At 41.8% G+C, this 22,269-nt stretch overlaps 1 protein-coding gene across 1 annotated transcript in view; it reads left to right on the forward strand.

Annotated features, from left to right (window-relative positions):
• Positions 1–22,269, forward strand: part of MARCHF9 (membrane associated ring-CH-type finger 9) — a 459,926-nt gene that overhangs the window by 316,961 nt on the left and 120,696 nt on the right. Inside the window, exon 2 of the mRNA XM_086936523.1 lies at positions 1,706–1,861. Coding sequence (XP_086792649.1) covers positions 1,706–1,861 — 156 coding nt within the window. The remainder of the gene's footprint in view (positions 1–1,705; positions 1,862–22,269) is intronic.

Below are 22,269 nucleotides of genomic sequence, written 5' to 3' on the forward strand. Positions count from 1 at the left end.
AAAATAAAGTGCCGCAAAAATGCCACTAGATTTCCATATTTGTGCCGCTAAATTTCTATATTTGTGCTGATAAATTTGCTAATCTATGCCACAATTATTCTGGGGGGGTCTGACTAGAGGGGATGTACAGGCAGCTGGGTTGTTGTGCCTGATGGAGGGTGTGGCAAAAGATGTTGGATCTCCTAAAGGACAGGCTTGGGGTACGGAATTAATTGGGAGGTCTCATGAGGAGAGAACGAAATGTCCAAATTCTTTTTTTTATTTTTTATTTCAACGTGTTTTATTTATTTTTATACAAGAATACATTAGCAATTCTGTTACAGGGTTAGTCAATGGCAGTTTATTTAACAGTGTCCTGAGACATTATGGCACCTTTGTTTAGCTAACCCAAATGACGTTATTTACTGAAAATGAGAAAAAGGCAGACAGAAAAAGGCAGGAAAGAAAGGGGGAAAGAAGAGGTAGGGGACAGGCTCAGAGAGTTTCATATCTTATTAATTACATCTGACATTTATCTGACATTCTGTGAAGAAGTTGGAGCACATGTTGGCACACATGCAGGCCTGTGAGGGCTATATTGGTTGCACCCGGTTAAAAACACCTGTCTATACATAGGGGGTACCAGGATGTGTTTCACCGACGTATCTTTTTTTCATGGGAGTTCATAAGAGTCAAGGTGCGTGTTGAGAGATTTCCACATCTTCCTGGAGGCCGGTCTCCAGGGTGAGTTCTGTAGTGCAATGTTGTCCGCTCCTCTAAGATGCGTGATCCAGTTGAACCAGCCTTTGTAAGATGTCTTACTTGTGTCTTTCCAATTGGCGAGGACCATTTTCACTGCTACTGTCAATAGCAGATCTAGTAGGTCCTTATCATGATCCGATCTCAATTCTGTGCTCATAAATGCTGTGTTGAGGGTGGAAAAGTCCTTTGTTAGCATACAGTCCAACAGTCCATTTATAAAACCGAAGATTTTCTTTGAGTGTTGGGTATTTAAATGTAAGATGTGCTAGATCCCCCTTTTGCTTGTTACAGTTCCAGCATAATGCGTCCTCCCTGAGGCCTAATGATAATAAACGTGTAGGTGTCCAAAATGCCTTGTGGAGCAGCCAAATTTTGTTTGTGAGAGCACTGGGGAGATCTTATTGCGTCAGGCCGAGAACTATCGTGTGGCCCATTCCTGTTCGTTATGTGTGGTTTTAGTTTGTTTATCCCAATTCTGATGGATCTACCGGATTAGACATATGTCAAGTTGTTGTGTGTGTGGCTTGAGAGATGACATCTGAAAGGGAGCAGAACTCAGAGGAGATGCAGGAGGATGCACAAGGAAGTCTGAAGGAGGAGATTGATGAAAAGCTGTACAGGGTACACTTGATGGATGTGCCTGCGGAAGTTATACATGGAATAAGGTGTTTTCTGCAGAGAGGCACAGATTTGAGCGAAGATGTCTGTATGTATGTATATATGCATGCAGCAAGAATTGTGTCATGTCTACTTGCAGTCTGATTAAAGTTGATTAACAGGAATGGGGTGGAACTAAAAGTGCATTGTGATGTCATTAACCCTTGCCACAGTTAGCTGCTCTGCATTCGCTTAAATGTAAATATCTCAAGCCAATCATACAACTTGGATTATGTATTGACAAATAATCGCGGCTTCCATGACGTAGCCTCTCAATAACCCCTATCTTCTCCTTTATTGCCTCCAGGGGGAGTTACTGAGCCCATGTCGGTGTGACGGCTCCGTGCGCTGCACGCACCAGCCCTGCCTCATCCGGTGGATCAGTGAGCGAGGGTCCTGGAGCTGTGAACTTTGTTACTTCAAATACCACGTCTTAGCCATTAGCACAAAAAACCCTCTTCAGGTGAGCCCCGAAAACCTCTCACATAAAGAGTCCCATGTATGACATGTTTTAGGCTGCAGTGAATGTTGTATGTGGGTGTTTTCGAAGTGTCTTCCCAGGGCAAGCGAAGGCTTTTAGGGGCAGATTTACAAGCCCCTTGCGCCTCCTTTGCGCTGCCGTTGCATCACTTTTGTGACGCAGTGGAGGAGCAAAAGATGCGCCATGGTGCGGGGTATTAACAACGTGACGCATCTGGGAGATGCATCATGTTGTAAAGCCCTGCGCCATAAGGAGACGTTCCTGCGCAGGAACACCTCTAAAAGTGGCTGAGTGAAATCTACAAGATTTCACTCAGTCACTTTTAGGCCAATGCTGCGCCAAAACCCTGCGCCTGCTTGAAGCAGGCGTAAGGCTTGAGGCAGCATTGAAAGAATAGGCCCCCCCAGAGCATTGCTGGAGCTGCATTGCGCTTGAGACGCAACTCCAGCAATGCGCCGCTTTTACGGCACAGATGGCCCCATGGTGCGCCGCATTGTAACGGGTGGCGGAGTTGCGGCGCACAATTACTGGCGCATCCCTGCTAATTTGCAGGGGTGCGCCAGTAATTGTAAATCTGCCCCATAGTGCTTAAAACTGAAAATGTACCAATACGTAGGAGTCTAATAAAAGCAACAAAAGAACGGAACAATGCCGACAAGATGCATACGAAACCGGGACGAAATAGAAATTAAGATGGCATTATTTCGGTAATTTTGTGTTACGCTTGCTATGTGAAATTCCTGAAAAATGTACTCAATTGCACCATGTTGCATAACTATGTACAATTCTTTTTTTGATTTCAAAGTATTTTAATGAGAAATGTTTAACACATACAATTGTCGTCGCCGGGGTAACAACACAAACTGGCTAATCTTGCCCAAGATACAGGTAAGTGGTCTACATGTTTGGCTGCTCCCCCTTCCACTGTCCTACTATAGGAATGAAAGTGATTTAAAACGTTTCTGCCAGTGACTGGGAATGAAGCTAACGGGCGGGACGAAAGCAGCCGTTGCTCACACCCCTTGTGGTTTTTGTGCTATTGTTTTACTGTGGCAATCGTGTGTGGGTCAAAGTTCACGCGTAGTTGAGTGTAATTCCACATGATTTCCCTGAAATATCACATCATTACTCTAAAGCAGGGGTCTCCAAACCGGTCCTGGAGGGCCGGATCCATGCCAGATTTTTAAAATAACTACATGTATCTCAATGGAGATATCCCAAAAATCTGGCATGGATCCGGCCCTCCAGGACCGGTTTGGAGACCCCTGCTCTAAAGCCAATCACTGGAATTTCTCACACCCCTAAAAAGCTCAATTTTTCAAAGTAATCTCACATTGTGGATCAAACTCTTGGGCATCCGGCCTGGCTGCGGGCGTTCAGGATGTGACAGCAGGGCTCAGAATACAAATGAGAAGGTACATACTGACACGAAGGGGTTACATCAACCTGTGGCAGCAACTGCAAGGAGGTAACATGGTGCAGTTGTGTGAACAAGGTCTCTGAGCACATTCTTGCAGATTGTACCCCCTTGTCCAGAAGTATCCAAAATGTGCTTAGAAATGGCCATTGATATGGTGCCCGAGCCTAAGCCTAAGACCGGAAATACCAAACATGCGAACCACCTGGAAATGCAGCTGCATTGTTTGAATGCACCCCCAGGAGCTCAGGGAGGGGTCAACCTAATGCAAGTGAGAAACCCCAAAGGGAGTTTGGTGGATTTGGGTTCGCATTATATACTGACTAGCAGTAAAATCCCTAGAAAGTAACTTGGTCTGAGTTTGCAAATGACAAATATTCGCCTGGGAGTTATGGGGTGCCCCAATTCTTGTTTCAATATTTAGGAAATGGATGTGTGTTAGCCAAAAGAAGATGTGTCCTGGGATGGTGACATTTCTCAAAGTTGCCATGGGGTCCCCCTATGTACATCAGTATGCATACTCAGTCCAGAATAAGGCCACCTACCCATTTCATCCTGGCTGAGCCTGTCTACTAGCTTCCCAAAAGCGATGGTACTGAATCCAGTGACAAGAACATGACTGCTTGTCCTAAAGGACAGGCTGATAAGCTGGTTTCTAGCAGAAAGTCTGCCAGCCCTGAAGTAGTGCCACCCGTTTAAAATGCCATGGAAGACTGAAATGTACCTCTCAAATATTGCTTCCCCACAGCTGAAGAAGTATTTTACAAATATAGGTCTAAACATAGCTTTAGAAAGGACCGCCCACAGAGATAGACTATTGTCTTTCAATTTAAAGCAATCTGTCCTCTCACGATGGGTGTGTTGCAGGCACTGTGTAAATACTTTTCTGCTGCATTGCACTAAGAGTCAAAGACATGGCCTGGATAGGCCTGGTCTGCTAAAAGAGAGGGGTAGGTACAAAAAGTAGGCCGTTCTCTACATATTGGGGTTCATAAATGCAGCTGGCCACTATAAGTGAGACATCTATGTGCGAGCAGCACTGAACAAAGGGTCGTGTGTCTGTAGTATGGGGACTAATTATTACAGAGGATGCTGTTTGGTTAATATATTATTGCTATGATCACTTTTTGATTAACAATTTGCATTTTCTTTGTATTATCTGGCCATCCTGGACAATCTGATAAGAGATTAAATAACAACCTTGGGGAAAGTTGTCAGAGGGAATTAGGTATGATGTTCGGTCACAATCAACACGAAAAAGTTCTCAAAAGTGAGGAACAGGAATATTTTGGTGGGAAGCAGAATACCCACAGGTGTTCATGAAAACTGTAACAGCGCAGTCAACAGTGACTGGGTTTTGACTATGTATTGATAAATGTAAGATATTCGATCTATGTAACTGATTGTGCACTACTTGAAAGTCACGTGGTTTGTGTAGTATCCATTCATGAAATACTGCCAAACATCACACTGTGAGGAAGGTTGTTCCCACGGTTTCTCTCTCTTTTCAAACTGTGGAGTTTTGACTCAGCTGTTGTCTGATATTCGGTGACCAGGCCACAGCCCAATGGGCCAGATGTACAAAGCAGTTTCTCGGTCGCAAATACTCCAGCTCGGAGTTTACGACAGAAAAACTGCCTTTATCATTGTACTAACCCTGTTTTAGGACTCAGTAACTTTTTCACAACTTCTAAAATGGATTTAGAAATGTATAGGGAATTGTTAGGGGGAGTGTTGACTTCCTTCTCAAATAGCGATCCCTATCCATGTGTATCAATGGTTTAGGACCGAAATAGGGGTCATGAACCAGTGAAAAGGTACCAACTCCCAATTTGCTGTGAATGTTAAAAAAGCTTGCAGCTTGTTTGGGAGTTAGCTAGTGGTCCATGGTACGACTGCAAACTCTCAAACAAAAAATAAAAGTAAACTTTTATTTTTAAAGTTGCCCGATTTCCTTTCAGGAAAGTGAGCTGCATTTAAAAAAAGTTGACTTTGTTGAAATGAGATCACAGACATGATGGGCTGCTAACCCCAGCAGGCCACCATCCCTCTGATGGCATCCAATCATAGTGAATCTCAATATGTGGCCTACCTCATTTATATAAATGAAGTAGGCCAGATTCCGACACACCACTATTCCAATTTTAGAACCTACCCACTAGTACATAGGTCGGTCCTTCAAAAGCTTTACTAGTGTAAAAAGCGTGCGCCCAATATTTTACAACCAGATATTTGTACATCTGACCTAATGTTCTTCAAGTAAAATTTTGTTCCAGTGCATTCTCTGTTAAAAAGGAACGGGTATGATAATGTATGTATAACACACTTATAAAGCGCTTCTGTCACCCAACGGGCATCCTGGCGCTGATAAGGTGCATATCAGAGGCATTCTCTGGGAGGCTTGAGATAATATGAACCTTCACATCACAAACAAACTGTACTGGGCCAAGTCCACCCTTTCTAGTAAAATATCACCTGCTTTCAATGAGTTTGGATGCAGTTCATTTACCAAAAGTCAAATACGGGGCTGATTTAGAGTTTGGTGGCGAGGGCAAACGCAGTGGAGTTCCCTCCCCGTCAAACTGGGCCTGATTCACAAAGGTAAACTTGCACTCTTCTTTTGGGTTGTTCACAAAATAAATATTTTGACTGAAGAAGCTTCGCAATCGGGGTGGAGAACTCTATACAAAAAAATATGTGTGGTCCCTGCCACAAGTTAGGAGTCGCAGTGGTTTTAAAATTACTGTTACTAAAGATAAACTTGTAGTAGCATCACAACTGGTCTGGTGTCCAAACTGACCACAACTGTCCAGCTACCCCTTTTATCAGACCATTACTGGTCCCTTTGGTCCCATGTCTGTATTTTGTAACCTGTTCCAAAAATACACCCAAAATACTTCATCTTTAATACCCACAACAGCAACAGATCAAGTGTCTGAGCACACACCTGTGAAGGCCTTAAAATAAAAACTATTTGCAAAATCGCAGTGCCAGAGGTGTGGGAAACCAGCAAGTAGAATCAAAGTTCGCCAGTGAAGAATCAACAAAAAATAAAAGGTCTCAGCAAAGTGTATAAGGGTGCAGTAGACTTGGCACACATAACACTTGAGTCCCCAATACACACTCATTCGATCTTCCAGTAACAATGTGTAGATTCATCTCTCTCACTTCCATCGGCCCTCCTTTCCTTGGAGCCAATGTTAAACATCAGACACTTGCTTCAATGTAATGGGAAAGTGCGACTGTGTAGGTATGCTGTTTTCACTAAACTCCATTAATTATGGCTGTCAGAATGTCAAATCTCAATTCACTAGTAGTTGTAGTAAGTAGTCAGGTCACATGGCAGGAAAGGCCTTTCAAAAGACAGTAAGGGGAAAGGTATACCTTATGCAGCCAAGGTAGATTGACTACTAATTATTCTCTGAATTGGATACACAATACAATTAACATATGCAAATGTCCTAGCAAGCTTCAAATTCAACAAAGCAAGAAGAGGAAATGAAGGAGATTTCAGGACGCTTGCTCTCCTCCGAAAAAGAGGTGTGAATAGCCATCTTCACTTAGGTTTATTCAGCTTTTCCTGATTCTCTCTTGCCCTAGATGCTCTATGAGGCTTCCTTTCTAAAGGTTCCATCAGTAGTGACGAATATCTTTTTTGTGAAGGAAGTCTGCACTATTTACCACTAAAGGGATTAGAAAGTGACAGGCACAGGTCTCAAATCTGACAGGAACAGGTGGCATCTGCTCCAGTGTTCTGGACCAATCCACTTCCCATTTGTCCTCCGATGGATTTTGTCTTTGCTGCCTGAGAGGTGAAGGGAATTAACATTAAATCAATCAAATTCAATTAACAGTGTAGCCCATTTGGCGACACAATAAGGACCAAGGAACCAGTGACAATAGTTAAGAAGGTTTATTACAAGTTAGCAGTCAGGTTAAGATAAACAAATCTCAGGACCATGCTATAAAGGTACAGAACTACAACTGGGAAACTGAACCTCCTAAAGAAGTTTAGGCGTACCAATATAAGGCAAACAAGTAGATCATGCACAGCAATACAAAAGATTGATGACAAGATTTGGTGCTCAGACAAACGTTTCTGGTTCTCTCTTCTATACATGAGAAAAATCTTAAATTTGTCTCAGTCCAAACTAAGAGGATGGTTCAATAATCTAAAACAATCTCAAAACTCAGGGAAATGTAAACAAATATGAAAATTACACGACAGAGTGGGAAGGTATCAGCATTTCAGAAGCTTGGTCAAGAGGCTTTTTGGGACAGGGGGATAAGTGTTAATCTGAGACACACAATTAATCAAACTGAAACCTAGAGGTTTAAACCTCTCAAACTGCAAAGAAAAAAGTTCTGAATTCACACAGTTTGAACACCTGGGCATAATCTGTGGAGTTTCGCTACTCGGAACTCTGTGAAGTGCCAACAAAAACTCAGCGGACTTCTGCAAGTGACGGAGTACAGTACACACTGCTGTTTGCGCTGATCTTCCTTGCTCCAGCTCGGGTACAAATTCTACCTGAGCGCCAGCTCGCACTTGCCAACTTACCGTTCGCCAAAGGGGAAAAAACTCTGCTGCACTACACTGAGCGGAGTTTTCTGCACTCTGCAAGCTCCGCGGAGTGCAGAAAACTCTGCAAACGCCGGAAACGGAGCAGAGTTCACTGACCAGGTCTTATTAACACAAAATCTCCTGAGCAACACCTCTCTTTCGCATGATTAGGGGCTTCGTTGTCTTTTTCCATTCTCATGTTATATGCTTTCAACATTTACGAAACGTCCCACCCTGAACATGGGAATAACATCGCCCTTGGTTACCTAAGACACATTGCAACAGTACTGAATTGGACCCTTCGGTCAACACTCTGGTTTTCCATGTTCCTTGTCAATATCCTTTTCTCAGATTCTCACTCTCTATCACTAGTACAGTGTTGTATCTATTCTCAAACGGTAAACAGTCAAAATATCGAGTTTTTAATTTCGACCTACACTTATATCGAGTTGCTAATATCGATGGGACAGAATATCGATGTCCAGAATATCGATGGCCAGAATATCGACCCTAAGGTAAGTAATATCGAAATCACTAATATCGATAGCATATATATCGATGTAAGTAATTTCGATTTACTAATATGTGTTAGAAATATTAGTTAAGTATTTAAATTAATTGTTATAATATGTGTTTAATATGTTTTTATAATTTAAAAATATATAAAAGTAAATAATATGTTTTACTACCACAGCGGGTTGTGGGTTTATAGGGGAATAGGGTGGGAAGTAATTTATTTGTAATTAAATAATTATTTTTCAATGATTAATTTATTTTGCAATTAAATATTAATTGGCAATGATTTATTTTAATTGATTAATTGATTAATTAATTGATAATTTATGTATATTTTTAACTAAATTATATGTTTTACTACCACAGCCGGTTGTGGGTTTATAGGGGAATAGGGTGGGAAGTAATTTATTTGTAATTAAATAATTATTTTTCAATGATTAATTTATTTTGCAATTAAATATTAATTGGCAATGATTTATTTTAATTGATTAATTGATTAATTAATTGATAATTTATGTATATTTTTAACTAAATTATATGTTTTACTACTGGAGCGGGTTGTGGGTTTAAAGGGGAATAGGGTGGGAAGTAATTTATTTGTAATATTAATTAATTTTGGGTAAAGGGGTATTTTTAGGGTTCAGGGTCAGTTTTCAGTTTTTGGGTAAAGGGGTATTTTTAGGGTTCAGGGTCAGTTTTCAGTTTTTGGGTAAAGGGGTATTTTTAGGGTTCAGGGTCAGTTTTCAGTTTTTGGGTAAAGGGGTATTTTTAGGGTTCAGGGTCAGTTTTCAGTTCTTTGGTAAAGGGGTATTTTTAGGGTTCAGGGTCAGTTTTCAGTTTTTGGGTAAAGGGGTATTTTTAGTGTTCAGGGTCAGTTTTCAGTTTTTGGGTAAAGGGGTATTTTTAGGGTTCAGGGTCAGTTTTCAGTTTTTGGGTAAAGGGGTATTTTTAGGGTTCAGGGTCAGTTTTCAGCTTTTGGGTAAAGGGGTATTTTTAGGGTTCAGGGTCAGTTTTCAGTTCTTTGGTAAAGGGGTATTTTTAGGGTTCAGGGTCAGTTTTCAGTTTTTGGGTAAAGGGGTATTTTTAGGGTTCAGGGTCAGTTTTCAGTTTTTGGGTAAAGGGGTATTTTTAGGGTTCAGGGTCAGTTTTCTGTTTTTGGGTAAAGGGGTATTTTTAGGGTTCAGGGTCAGTTTTCAGTTTTTGGGTAAAGGGGTATTTTTTGGGTTCAGGGTCAGTTTTCAGTTCTTTGGTAAAGGGGTATTTTTAGGGTTCAGGGTCAGTTTTCAGTTCTTTGGTAAAGGGGTATTTTTAGGGTTCAGGGTCAGTTTTCAGTTTATGGGTAAAGGGGTATTTTTAGGGTTCAGGGTCAGTTTTAGGTTTTTGGGTAAAGGGGTATTTTTAGTGTTCAGGGTCAGTTTTCCCTACTGTTGCACCCACTGGAGTGGGAATAGTAATTATTGTTAAGTAATTATATATTATATATGATTTATCATTTTATTTTTTTATTAAATATGTATTATTATTTTTTTTAACAATTATTACATATATTTAAATATCTTTAAGTAATTAATAAGTATTATTTACAGTTTTTTTAATGTTATTTTAAATTTAAAAAAAATCGATATATTTAACAACGATATTTTTAACATCGATATTAATTTTTCGATATTTTGGTACTTACCATGTTGTACATAGGGCGTCGATATTTTTGCTATCGATATAATTACGCCGATATTTGTGTAGGTCGAAATTCTGTCTGTCGAAATTCTGTCATAGATCCTTCTCAAACTAACAAACCATGTGAACGCACCTGCATGGAAAAAGACATGCAAGCAGAAAATGGAAAACAGTATTTTTTTGCAAAATAAAATAGGCCTAGTCAGGACATTCCTAAAATATTAACTCAATGGTGCACATTTAATATGTGTGCGCACTTTCAAACACAAATGAATGTAACCTGTCAGTACATTAGATTCATATTACATGTGGCATAAAGTTAAATCTTGAATATATGTGTATAAGTATGACTAAGAACTACATTCAAGCGCAATTATGAAACATTAGTGCACACATTACATAAATCATTTTAGTTTCTAAAGTGAATATATGTTCAACAGATGAGGATAGTTTATTCATCAAGTCTTCAAAGAATAAATCATTTAATATGGTTAAGGCACACAGTGTATATATAACTTCTTTAATTCGACAGTGAATGCACTTCAATAATGATGTAAAGTGCAACACTTTACATTAATGTCATTAAGCCACACAGTAAACATGTGTTAAGTGCATGTTTATGTTATGTATTTGTGATGTGTAAAGGTGGAGACAAAATAACGACGCTCCAATCCCCCTCTGATGGTGAATCAAGACATCACATCAAGATAAGAATCTTGTACCAGATGGACAAATCACAATCTGGTTGTTGTCATCATTGATCTTCTAGATTCCTCCAGAAACTTCATGATGTCATCATAGTATGTGCTTTGTCTGTTTTCGGGTTCTAGCTCTGCTCTCTTTCTCTTCAGTCTCTTTTTCACTTGTGCACGTTTTATCCCTTATAGATTACAAACAAGAATCAATTAATCAAACAGCATTTGTAAAGTGCAACACTGTCACCCCCTAGGGGTATTTGGGTGATGTGTCTTTGTCCAAGAGCCAGGTCTTGAATCTCTCTCTGAAATCTGCCAGTGAGTTGGCTGTGCGGAGCTGGAGGGGCAGGTCATTCCAGGTCTTGGCAGCGATGTTACAGAAAGAGTGGCCACTGCTGCGGCTGCAACAGATGCAGGGTTTTTGTACCTGGGTGAGTGGAGTGGAGCATAAGTGTTTGGAAGGTTAGTGGAAGTTCAGTCAGTGGTTGATGTAGGCAGGTCCAAGGCCTTGGAGCGTTTTTTAGGTGTGTGTGAAGATCTTGAATTGGCATCTCTTCTGGATGGGGAGTCAGTGGAGGTCTCTCAGGTGGAGAGTGATGTGTTTTTTTTAGGGAGGTCCAGAATGAGTCTGGCTGCAGCGTTCTGTATAGTCGGGAGTCTTCTGAGGAGCTGGCTGGAGATGCTGGCATAGAGAGCCTTGCCGTAGTAAATGCGGATGGGGATGAGGGCCTGAGTGACTGTCTTTTTAGTATTGGCTGGGATCCATCTGAAGATTCTGTGGAGCATGTGAAGTGTGTAGAAGCAGGAAGAGGCAGCAGCGTTAACTTGTCATTTCTTGGTCAGTTGGCTTTCGAGGATGATGCAGAGGTTGCGTGCATGGTCATTCACTTTGGGTGTAGGTCAAAGTTCTGCATGCCACCAGCTGTTGTCCCATGTGGAGTTTTTTTTCCTGAACATCAGTACTTCAGTCTTGTCGGAGTTGAGTTGGAGGTAGTTGTTTCTCCTCCATTTGTCTACACTGGTCATGGCGCTGCTGAAGTTAGTTTTGGTGATGGAGGTGTGTTTGGTGAGTGAGAGGATCAGCTAAGTATTGTCTGCATAGGAAATTATGTAGAGTCTGCGAGGGGGGTTATTTAGATGTTGAACATGGTGGGGTTGAGGGATGATCCTTGTGGACAGCCGTATATGGTGTCTTACGGTGCAGAGGTAAAGGAAGACAGTTTGATGTTCTGAGGGCATCCTGTAAGGAAGGAGGCGATCCACTTGAGGGAATCTTGCTGTATGCCTATGTTGTAGAGTCTGTTGATGGGGGTGTTGTGGGAGATGGTGTTGAACGCCGCATAGAGGACAAGTAGGATCAGGGCCGCAGTTTCCACAAAAGCAAAATCCACAAAGAGCAATTATCACTATTGGTTTCAAAATCCTTCTAACATTTCCACTCTCTAGGCTTCCAAGCTATCTGCTTATAGCAGAAATCTGTTCCTTATTGCTTCCCAAGCACCTGTTGCTTCTAACTCTTTCAAATACCTCTTTAAGTCAGTAATGTTCTTAATATATTTCTTCAAGTCCTTACATTTGTCTGGAATGTAAGTGCAACAATATTGCACTTTTAACATCCAACAGACTCCACCCTCTTTTGCAAGAAGGACATCTAATGCAAGTCTATTCTGTAAAACCATTGATCTGATCGCAACCATTTCAGTATCTGACAACTTATCAACTACAGTAGAAAGCTTCCTAAGCGTATAAAAATTCAGTATCACTCCTACAGATGGGACTATAGCACTGATGACATCTCCTACAATTGCACACTGGCACCTCTCCTTTTTTCTCAAATGATGGCCCCCTGTTGGATCATCAAGTTGTCCCACCTGATAGATTTCAGGAAAAACTATTGCTATGTAACATGTTCCATGCCATCTCTGGGATAACTTATAATATGGATGTTTCCAACAAATATAATAAACTCCAGGAAGAATGGGATCCTGTCCATCCAAATACAATCCCCAATTTCCACAAACTTCAAAAGTACTATCACATTCACTGTTTTCCACATAATTTGTATCTGTTGTGGTTTTCCCAATGAATATGAATATTTCCTCTCTGGCCCATTGAGGTACTTTTGAATGATTTGCTACTTTAGCCAATATGTCTCTTTATCTGTCTTCTACTGAATCTATGAATTTCTTCTCTACACATGTTAAGTAACACGTTAAATTATGTCTATGATCAAAAGCAGTGCCTAATATCATGATGGATCTAAAGAAATGTCCAACTATCTCTAAATGTTTAAGATCAGGCTGATGATTCAAATGCTTCCACACGGGAACATCTGAAAAAATGAAGTCATGATTCGAGTCATAATATTGAAGATGACCCTTTCTATAAAATAAGCTCAGCAATAAACTACAGGTAACTCCCTATGTCCTGGGAAGATGGTGATAAGTTATTCCCTCAGCAACTGAGGCAGGAAATTGCATGCAGACCTAATAATCCCTAGAATCCACAGTGTCAACATACTCATAAAGTTATTTGGAATAAACATTCAAGGAATAATCTACTCTATATGCATCTACATGTAAGTCTTTCTCATTTATTGCGGGAAACTACGGTCAATAGGAAGTAATATTTGAGCTGCACTTGTAGATCCAAGCTTCTCTACTTGAGAAGGGTGAGGTAAACTCAACATTACAAGCAAAGCAATTAATATTAATGTCATAACGACAAACACTCCTACAATTAAGCATCTACTTCTACCAGTATTAGGGCTAGGCCTCATGAGTTTTCTAAGGTTAGACCGTTTACGTGGTAGACTGCAGCACAAGCTTCTTGGTTTGTTTCCACCTGCGCTAATAGCAAAACAAATTTCAAGTATCTTTTCAGCAAAATATGTACAGATGATCTTCGTGAGACTTCCTTAACCCTGCTCTGTGTTCTTCTAAGTGGCAACCTTATGCTCTCATCAGCAGACTCAGGCCTTGGTACTCTGCTTAGTACTTTGGGCAAAATCTATTGAGTTCTTTCTAATAAATGCACAGTTCAATCACACTATTGATCACATTCAGAATAAGTTGGCTCAGTCTGTTTAGTGGCAATGTAATTTCAAAATTCTGTTCAGTCACAAAGTTCAGTTCGAGGAGGCTCAATTGAATGCGAATTGTTATAACAAAATGTCCAAAATTCTTTTTCCCAGTCATCGACAGCTAGGTATTCATTCAGATGAGGAGTACCTCTGATGGGGTACACTAGTAAGACAGCCACAGCGATGCGATCCGCGTCCACGGGTGAAATCGCCCACCGGATTGCATCGACAGCCCGTCCCTAGCCACTTCACGCAAATTTTCTATCAGCTGTGGCTGTCTTGCTGCCAATTCGGCAGACCAATTCTCTAATACTCAGGCTATCGGCCTTCATACCAGCCTTGCAGTACGGGCTAAAAAAGTTAATTGTGACTTTTTTTTATAAAAAAAGAAGGCATATATTTGATGTCCTGAAGATGAACCTCTAATAAGTCATAGGTTCGAAACGTCGTCGACCGTGTCACACTATATGTGTATGAATTGTGTTATTTGATGCCAGCATTAGTGTGCAATCAATAATGTCTGACTGTGAATTGTACTACACAGACTGTTCAAATTGGCTCCAACTCTTTGTTGGTCCCCTTCCTAAGTGTGTTAGTTGGACATCGGCTGGTGTCCTGCTGTTATCACATTAGAATTTTTGCTAAAATTGTTTATCAAAAAATAAAACTGTCCGGCTGGACAAAGAATAGGGGGGCATATTATCAAGCCTGTGCGCTAAAATTATCGCCGCTTTATCGGCCGAAAACGGCCGATAAAGCGGCGATAATGGGCTTGATAATATGCTCTGTGGAATTCCAATCGAAGCCCATGTTAGATGTCTTCACAGCGCACAGGCTTGATAATATGCCCCATAGTGCCTATTTAGTCTATATTTATCTCCTAAAAATTCCCTTTGTCTAGGGACCACTGTCCTGTATAAAGATACAATTCCCTGAGGTCCCTAGCATATTGCTTCCTTGGGTTCCCTTGTGTAAACAAAAATCCTGTGATACTGTGTGGCACATGCACTTCAGACAAACTGTGTATCCCTCTTTCCTATCATCTTGGCCACCTGTCTCCAGGCACAACTCGCTTTACTGCTGCACTAGGCCCTTTTCCTTGGTCTGAATCTGGTGCAGTCAGCTCTACATGATGGGGCACTGCAAAGACATTCTCTCATTCATCTGTCTCATCCGGTGGTACCGGATCTGACACATCCTTGTGTGTCAGCCTCTGTAAAGGCTTGACCACTAGGGGAAAATGTGGGATCCACTGTTAAACAGTATCATACTATGCCCAAGAACATCCTGACTTATTTCTGTGTGGTTGGCAGATTCATTTCAGAATCACCAAGATTCTCTCATGTGAAACCTTCATCACTCCTTTCAAAATGTGATGTCCTAGGTACAAGACTTCTTTCTTACAGTATTGCATTTTGGTCAGGGCCACTTTATGTCCATTCTCAGCTAAGTGGTTCGACAGCGCAAATGTGTCTCATCTGAAAGCCTCCTGCATATTTGACACCACCAATAGGTTGTCAATGTATTGGACTAGGACTGCATGATAGGGCATCACCAGATACTCCAGGTTATTTTTAAGTATCTGGTTAAGGTTGGATGGGTTCTCAGTAAAGCCTTGTGGGACTCAGCACCAAGCCAAAACATGGCTGCTGAGCCAAAATGCAAAGAGGAATTGACTATCCTCATGCAACGGTATGGAGAAGAAGGCTTGGTATAAGTCAATGACATAAGACCTCTCTGTTTCACATGGGATCTGAAACAAAATCACCACTGGATTCAGTACCACAGGACAACAAGGAGCAACAATAGCATTAATTCTTCTTAAAATCTGCACTATGCGGTACATGCCAGTGGATTTCTACCGAGCTTTAATGGGTGAGGTACATGGACTCCCCATTATCTCTTTTAGAATGCCTTGCTCAATCATTCAGTCAATCACAGGAGAAATCCCAGCAATGGTTTCAGGAGTTAGTTTATACTTTCCATGTAATACTAGCACAATACACAAATATTGACCCCGGGTACTCTCTCAACACACCTCTCAGTACACCTTCTCGCTTGTCCTCCCTCAGTCAATATAGTGTCAAAGAGGAGACAGGCTACTTAGAGGAACATGTGTTAAGCATTGCACATCACTAACATGGGCGATAAGTAATTGGCACAACTCAAGAGAAATTCAACACCAATTTATAAAAATAGCTCTGATTGTTATGTATTTTTAGACACCAAAATAGAATCAATACATACAGAATATTGATTTAAGCATTAACTAAATCAGTACTTTGCAATGTGTAAACCTTAACGTTGCGGTGAATGGGAAAAAATACATATATGCAATCAGTTTCTTAGAGAGTGAGTTCAAGGGAACCCACTTAGAGTTAAAGTCTTGTGAGTCCCTAGACCAGTTCACAGCAGCTAGCACAAATTTACCTTGCTCAGGGGAGCATGGTGCAGAGGTGCACTTTAGCTGTCAAATTAAGCTGTCAATCAGGCTTGCAGTGTTGAAATGGTTACCTTTACAAAAAGTTACTTGCAGGGTGAGTTGAGCAAAACCCTTTGGAACTTAAGCAAGGAGCTGGCCCTGGACCAGTAGTCTCCAGGCAGGTCTGATCTACCTGACTCGGGGACTCAGGTGCTGAGGTCCTCTTGACTATCCATGGTGCTGAACTGGATCCGCTGCCAGAGGAACAAGCAGGTGTGACAATAGAGGGTGAAAACAAATGCAAGAGCTTTACAATGGAACCATTGGGTTGGTTGGTCGTTTGTGAAGCATCGAGTAAAGCACGTTGTAGTCAGACTGACTGCCAGCAAGCCTTAGTACCTGCAAGCACTCTGGTTGATGACATCTTTATTCAGAGGACCAGGAAAACATTGTAGAAAGCTGAGCCTCACTGAGGGTTGGGACTAAAGTTCCCAGAAGCCACCTGCCCAAGGACTTTTACTGATTACACCAGGCGGCTTCGGGAACAGGACTTTAAAGCCATGAACTTAGCGATTTCTGTCTGCCATCTGCAGGTGACTAGTTCCTCTAGCCCAAAAGAGTACTCGTGAAGTCTGGAGTTAGCAAAGAGGTTCACCTTCCTTTTGGAGCTGACCTCTTGCATGGGTTAAGTCAAAATCCAGTGGGTGCAGGTTGGCTGCCACAGATGCAGAGTTTAGCGCCTCTCTTTTTGGAATACTGCCTTGTTGTAGAAACAGGTCTCTTCTTGTTGTCACATTGAATCTAAGGGTCTTTTGCCTGGGATGCCCCTTAAATTCTGGATTTAAGGGGTGTTAGTGGATGTGAGGACTAGTAGCCAAAAGGCATCTAGGCCTGTGGCTAATCTGCCCCAGTAGTGATGACATCCTGTTGGTGCATGTCACTGAAACTAGTCAGAATCTGATTTCTAGCCTAAATTCAAGATTGCCAAAACCATCATCGACTGTAAACCTCAGCTACAACACCTTATAAGTGTGGTCAGCCTTGTGGAGGAGGACACCTCCTGCATAGCTAATTTCATGATTTGCTATCCTGTGTTGGTAAAGGTCTCACCACATCCTCACACATGTCTTTGTCTCTGGCCCCTGGGAATGGCACACCCTCCCCAGCATGAGGTCAGACTTCTGCCTTGTTGGCAAGCCTTTCAAAAAGCCTGCCAAGGCACGAGAAAACTACGTGGAAAGTGGTCGCACCACTGGCAGAATGTGCACTGTGCTAAAATCTGTAAAACGTGGAGGATATGACAAATGTATAGGTATGCTTCTACACGTGTGTTTTTGTCACGAGATACCCACTACCATATACTGAATCAATATAATGACATACATAACGCTGCATAGGTAGAGCGTGGTGCCACGGTCTTTCCCTAATTCTGCTCATGATCCACTGAATTGTCACCGCATTTGGATTATTAGATATCGGCCATCCACTATAAATACAGATAAATGCTGTTAGGGCATCAGCCATACTTGGATCAGCACTGCTACCAACCAAATATAAGAAATCTCTACAATTGAATTTGCCCATATTCCAATTTACTTGAAGGGTATGCAACACAGAAGGTGTTGGTATTGTCTGAGCATTTATATAGTGCTTCATACTTCCGGCAAGGTCGAAAGCAGTGGAAAGGTAGCGTAGTCTTACTGCACTTGTGTTTTGATGTGCCTTGGCATCCATTGAAGTAACAGGGGTACAGGGAGGAGACTAAAGCATTAGTCCCCAGTTAATAATATAAGAGTACCGTTTGGTCTGCATGGGCGGTGCTTTGGTGTATATGTATCGCAGACTGCTCATATCAATGCTAATGTTAGGAACTTGGTGGTTGTGCCTGCCACTGATCACTGTTTATTAGCTTCTGTCAGACCCGATTTTCTATGCTCATTATTTATAAATACTGATCATTGCCAGAGATTATGCGCTTCCTCAATTGTCATTGAAGGTTTGATGGTCTTGTAAGCTTACTTGATTACACCCGAGAGACTGTAAATGAGCATGTGTGAAGCACCGAGTGCTCAGCAGTTTCTGGATTGTCATGTGATGTTGCACAGTCACTAGGTCAGCATTGTGCTGGTGTCACGTGGTCGATAATGGCATTGTCGCCTTCCATAAGTTTGCATGCACCAGTCGCAGACGGTCTTCTGCGTTGCGCACGTTACTACACTAACCGATTTTGCTTTGTGCCACAATGCAACTTTCACATAAAACATGCTGTTTATGCACTCTTTTCTTCCTGGGATTTAGTCTGAACATAGTAGACAAGGTCAAACAACAGTGCCTCTTGTTATTTTGTTCTGGTCTGGCCCTAGCACCTACACAAAACATGCAGATGCAGCTGTTTTTTTGGTAACATGTACTTTGGTTATATCGGGGTACATGGATAGGTAACACAGACACTTGGAGAGGGATCTTTCCAGGGAGGATAGTGTGACATCACCTTTGATGTATATCTTTCATCTATAATACTGAAGTATGGGGTCTGCTGCCAACACCCAGAGATCTTCTAATATATAATTATGTTGCTTCTATACAAGGGGAGGGAGGTTAGTCCACTCTGTCAAACATTATGACAGTTTCTCTTATGATTTACGGACTACTTGCAATGCTGAATGTATTTGCATTAAGCCTTTTTCTACTTGTTGTGGCACGAATACAGCATATTAGAGCATGTTAGTTAAAATAAACATTTTAAACTTTTCTCAGGTCTCTGTCAGATCTTAATGTGGACGAGTACAAGGGAGGAGGCGAAAGGGTGTGTCCTGCAACTGTGATTCCTGAAAGGGTCGGGAGTGTTGTGCTCTGGGGTGTCTAATCATTTGTTCCTCTGTGAGTAAGCAGGAGGGCAAGTGAGATACTGAAGCTAGTCGGTCCTGGGCTCATGGGCACTGAAGTGTTATGATGACTCAATCCCTTACTAAGGTCCCTAATCCCAAGCATAGTTCTGTGACTCCGCAGAATCCCTGCAACACTGGGAGACAGTGTGTTTGTTGACACTCAGCATGCCTGGGTCTCGGTTTACCCTTGATGCTATGTGCTCTGTGCCTCCCAGCCAGTTTTGACACACCTCCAGAGCTGGTGGAGGAGAGTCAGCAGGAGGAAGCACTGCCATTGCCTAGTCTTGAGCCCTCTAGGCTCAGCACTCTTTGGCCCCTGCCTCAGGCCATGCAACTTTCACTGGTGGTGTACCACCTCTTGCCTGCCATCTTTTAGATTGTGCACGGGCCACACTCTTAAGGCGGACCCTTGTGCTTCAGGGCGCCTTCTGTAGGTAGTAAGCGATAACTTAGCAGTGTGACAGTGTCCACAGATCTATGCTTGGGGATCAAAAAATATGCAGGGAAGGTTCACATGCTCACACGGCGTTTGTATTGACGGTCACACAGCAGGGAGAGCAGAAATTGGTTGGATTTTGTTCTTCCTGTTTCCATTTGAGGTGATGTACTCTGCCAAGCAGTGTCCTGTATTATTTTGGTCTTACACAAATGATGGTAAAGCGAGTGAGCGGAATGCCGCAGAATTGCACAGAGTTTTTATACTACTCTGTGGAATTCTGCAGAGTGAGACTCTGAGTTCTGCCCACCCCCAATGAGCATTATGTTTCGCTGTTATGCAGATTGGGTCAACCCATTTGATGAGACCTATTCCTTTCCCTGAAAAGTCCTAGATTTCAGGTGACACTGTGCCTCGCAACTCTGGAGGCAAAATATTTTTTGTCAACATGGGGTACAATCCTATCTCTGATTTCTGACTGGCGAGTTTAAAAGCAAAGTTCTCAACATGAGTCTGAAACGCAATAATATATGGTGAACATTAAATGGACCAATTCAGCTTGCACAAAAGATTTTATCCAAGCAGGTTTAGAGGATTCGAGTCACACATCACAAATCGGTGATTATTCTCAAAGGACCCTATTTGACAGGTACAGTTTCTAATACTGGGCTAGTCAATTGTTTATTTGCAACTCCTACAACTTGCATTCTTTTTCCGAGAGGGGTAGGTAGGGATCATGTGCTGCTCTCACAGTAGTGTGTGTAGCACCAGTATTGATCAAGAATTATCCGGAGTGGCCATTCAACTCACCATTGACCAATGGGGCACTCAGGCCTACCTCTAAGGTTGTGCCAAACACTCAATCCTCCTCCCTTCTCAGGCCTCATCATTGCGACAGGTCTGAGATGCAATCGTTGTCTATTTGTATCATAGAGTACTTTTGGGACATTCCCTGATTCAATAAAGGATTGGTGTTTACATTAGAAACCTGATTTGTGTTAAATCTGTGTACATTTGCATCTTGTGGCATTGGGGCTTATGGAACCTGCATTACTTGAGCATGGGGTACATTAAAATTCTGGACTCTGTCTCTGTACTTGCTGTTTCTGAGCCCAGTACTATTGTGAATTTGCACAAATCCACCATTCAGAACTTGATTCCCATTTGCCATGTTACTAGCATTAAACTGACATTCCTGCTTCAGTGCCCCAACTTGCCACAGATGTGGCAATGGTTCAACTTTTTCAAAGACGCCACATCAGTCCCTGTACTCAGATCAATTAGGACACCACATCCTCTACTTTGCAGTTGCAATCCATTACCACCTTGTATCATAGGCACTCCCTGTTGATACACTCCCTGCATTGGACCAGCATTCCCAACAAACTGCTTATTCTGACCTTGTTGGGCAGCTTTCATTTATGCAGGGTACAATCTAGCTCCCTCAAGCATGAACGTTCTCCTTGTTTTCTGATCTGCATCCCATCTAGCATCCACTAGAACGTGTATGGCTTTCTTGACCCTTCCTTGAAATCTCTCTCTCTGCCTATCATGGGTGTGTGTTCCCAGGCATTAGGAGCTTCATATTGTGTAGGTCCAGGAGGCGGTTTCATGTCATACAAAGTCCTCTTTAAATAATCAATGATTCTCATTTTAAATGTGCAATAACAAGTAAATGTCATAGTACCATCTTTCTCAGTGATCTTATGCCATTGCTCAATTAAAATACAAGCGTGAAGACCCACATCTATTGCCATAGTATGTCCTGGCGTACCTTGGGGGGTGGTGGCTCTTCCCCCTGTCTAACAGGTACAGTCACATCTCCCCTCATTAGACTTTGTAGTGCTTTAAAGAATTTCATTTTTGATCAAAAATATGCAGAATTCACAAATTACTTTTTTGTTTAAACCAAGAAAATAATTTTCGCCCACAAATCTCTGTTTGGTGCTCACAACGAATACCAGTGCGAATCTCTATGACGTATCCAACCAATACCAGCGCGGCTGTACACCAACTGACCAATGCCAGCAGGTCACACTTTGATGTCAATCTCACTCATTGCACCGACTCACCCTCATTTACAATTCTTCCACAAGTGTGTTCTCTGCAATTTAGGCACAAATAAATGCAAGCAATTTCAACAACTATCTTTGTCTGCTCCTCTTATAGGCTTAAAGGTATTTATATGCACAAGAACCCGTCCGGAGCAACACTTTCCGACCTACCCCGATAGTCACTTTGAATGAAACCTCAACCAGCTGGGTCTCACTCAGACTGATGTAGTTATTCCCTGTGCACTGAGATCAACCATACCAACCACACCTCACAATCACACAAGATAAAGTATCTGTCTCAATAATGCTGTCAACGATGTCTCACAACCAGCACCACGACACAGCAGACAACTGCACTCAGTGTCTTCTACAATGATAACTTATTTCCAAGTATCTCGGTATCTTAGGCCGCGACGGACCTGATAATCACTTTACCTTCTCTGTATTAAGCACCTCATTCACACAATAGCTTAAAACATCTAAGCAGAACACCACACAATCACTGCAAAATACCACTGCAAAATAGCACAAGCAATTGCAACGCTCAACCCTAATAATACGCACATCAAGCTACTATAATTTGTTCCCAAACCTCTGGAACTCCATCAATCCTTTGAGCGAACCATGGGCTGTAGAGTT

The sequence above is a fragment of the Lissotriton vulgaris genome, chromosome 1_1 (genome assembly GCF_964263255.1).
Source record: "Lissotriton vulgaris chromosome 1_1, aLisVul1.2, whole genome shotgun sequence".
NCBI classification, from domain to species: Eukaryota; Metazoa; Chordata; class Amphibia; order Caudata; family Salamandridae; genus Lissotriton; species Lissotriton vulgaris.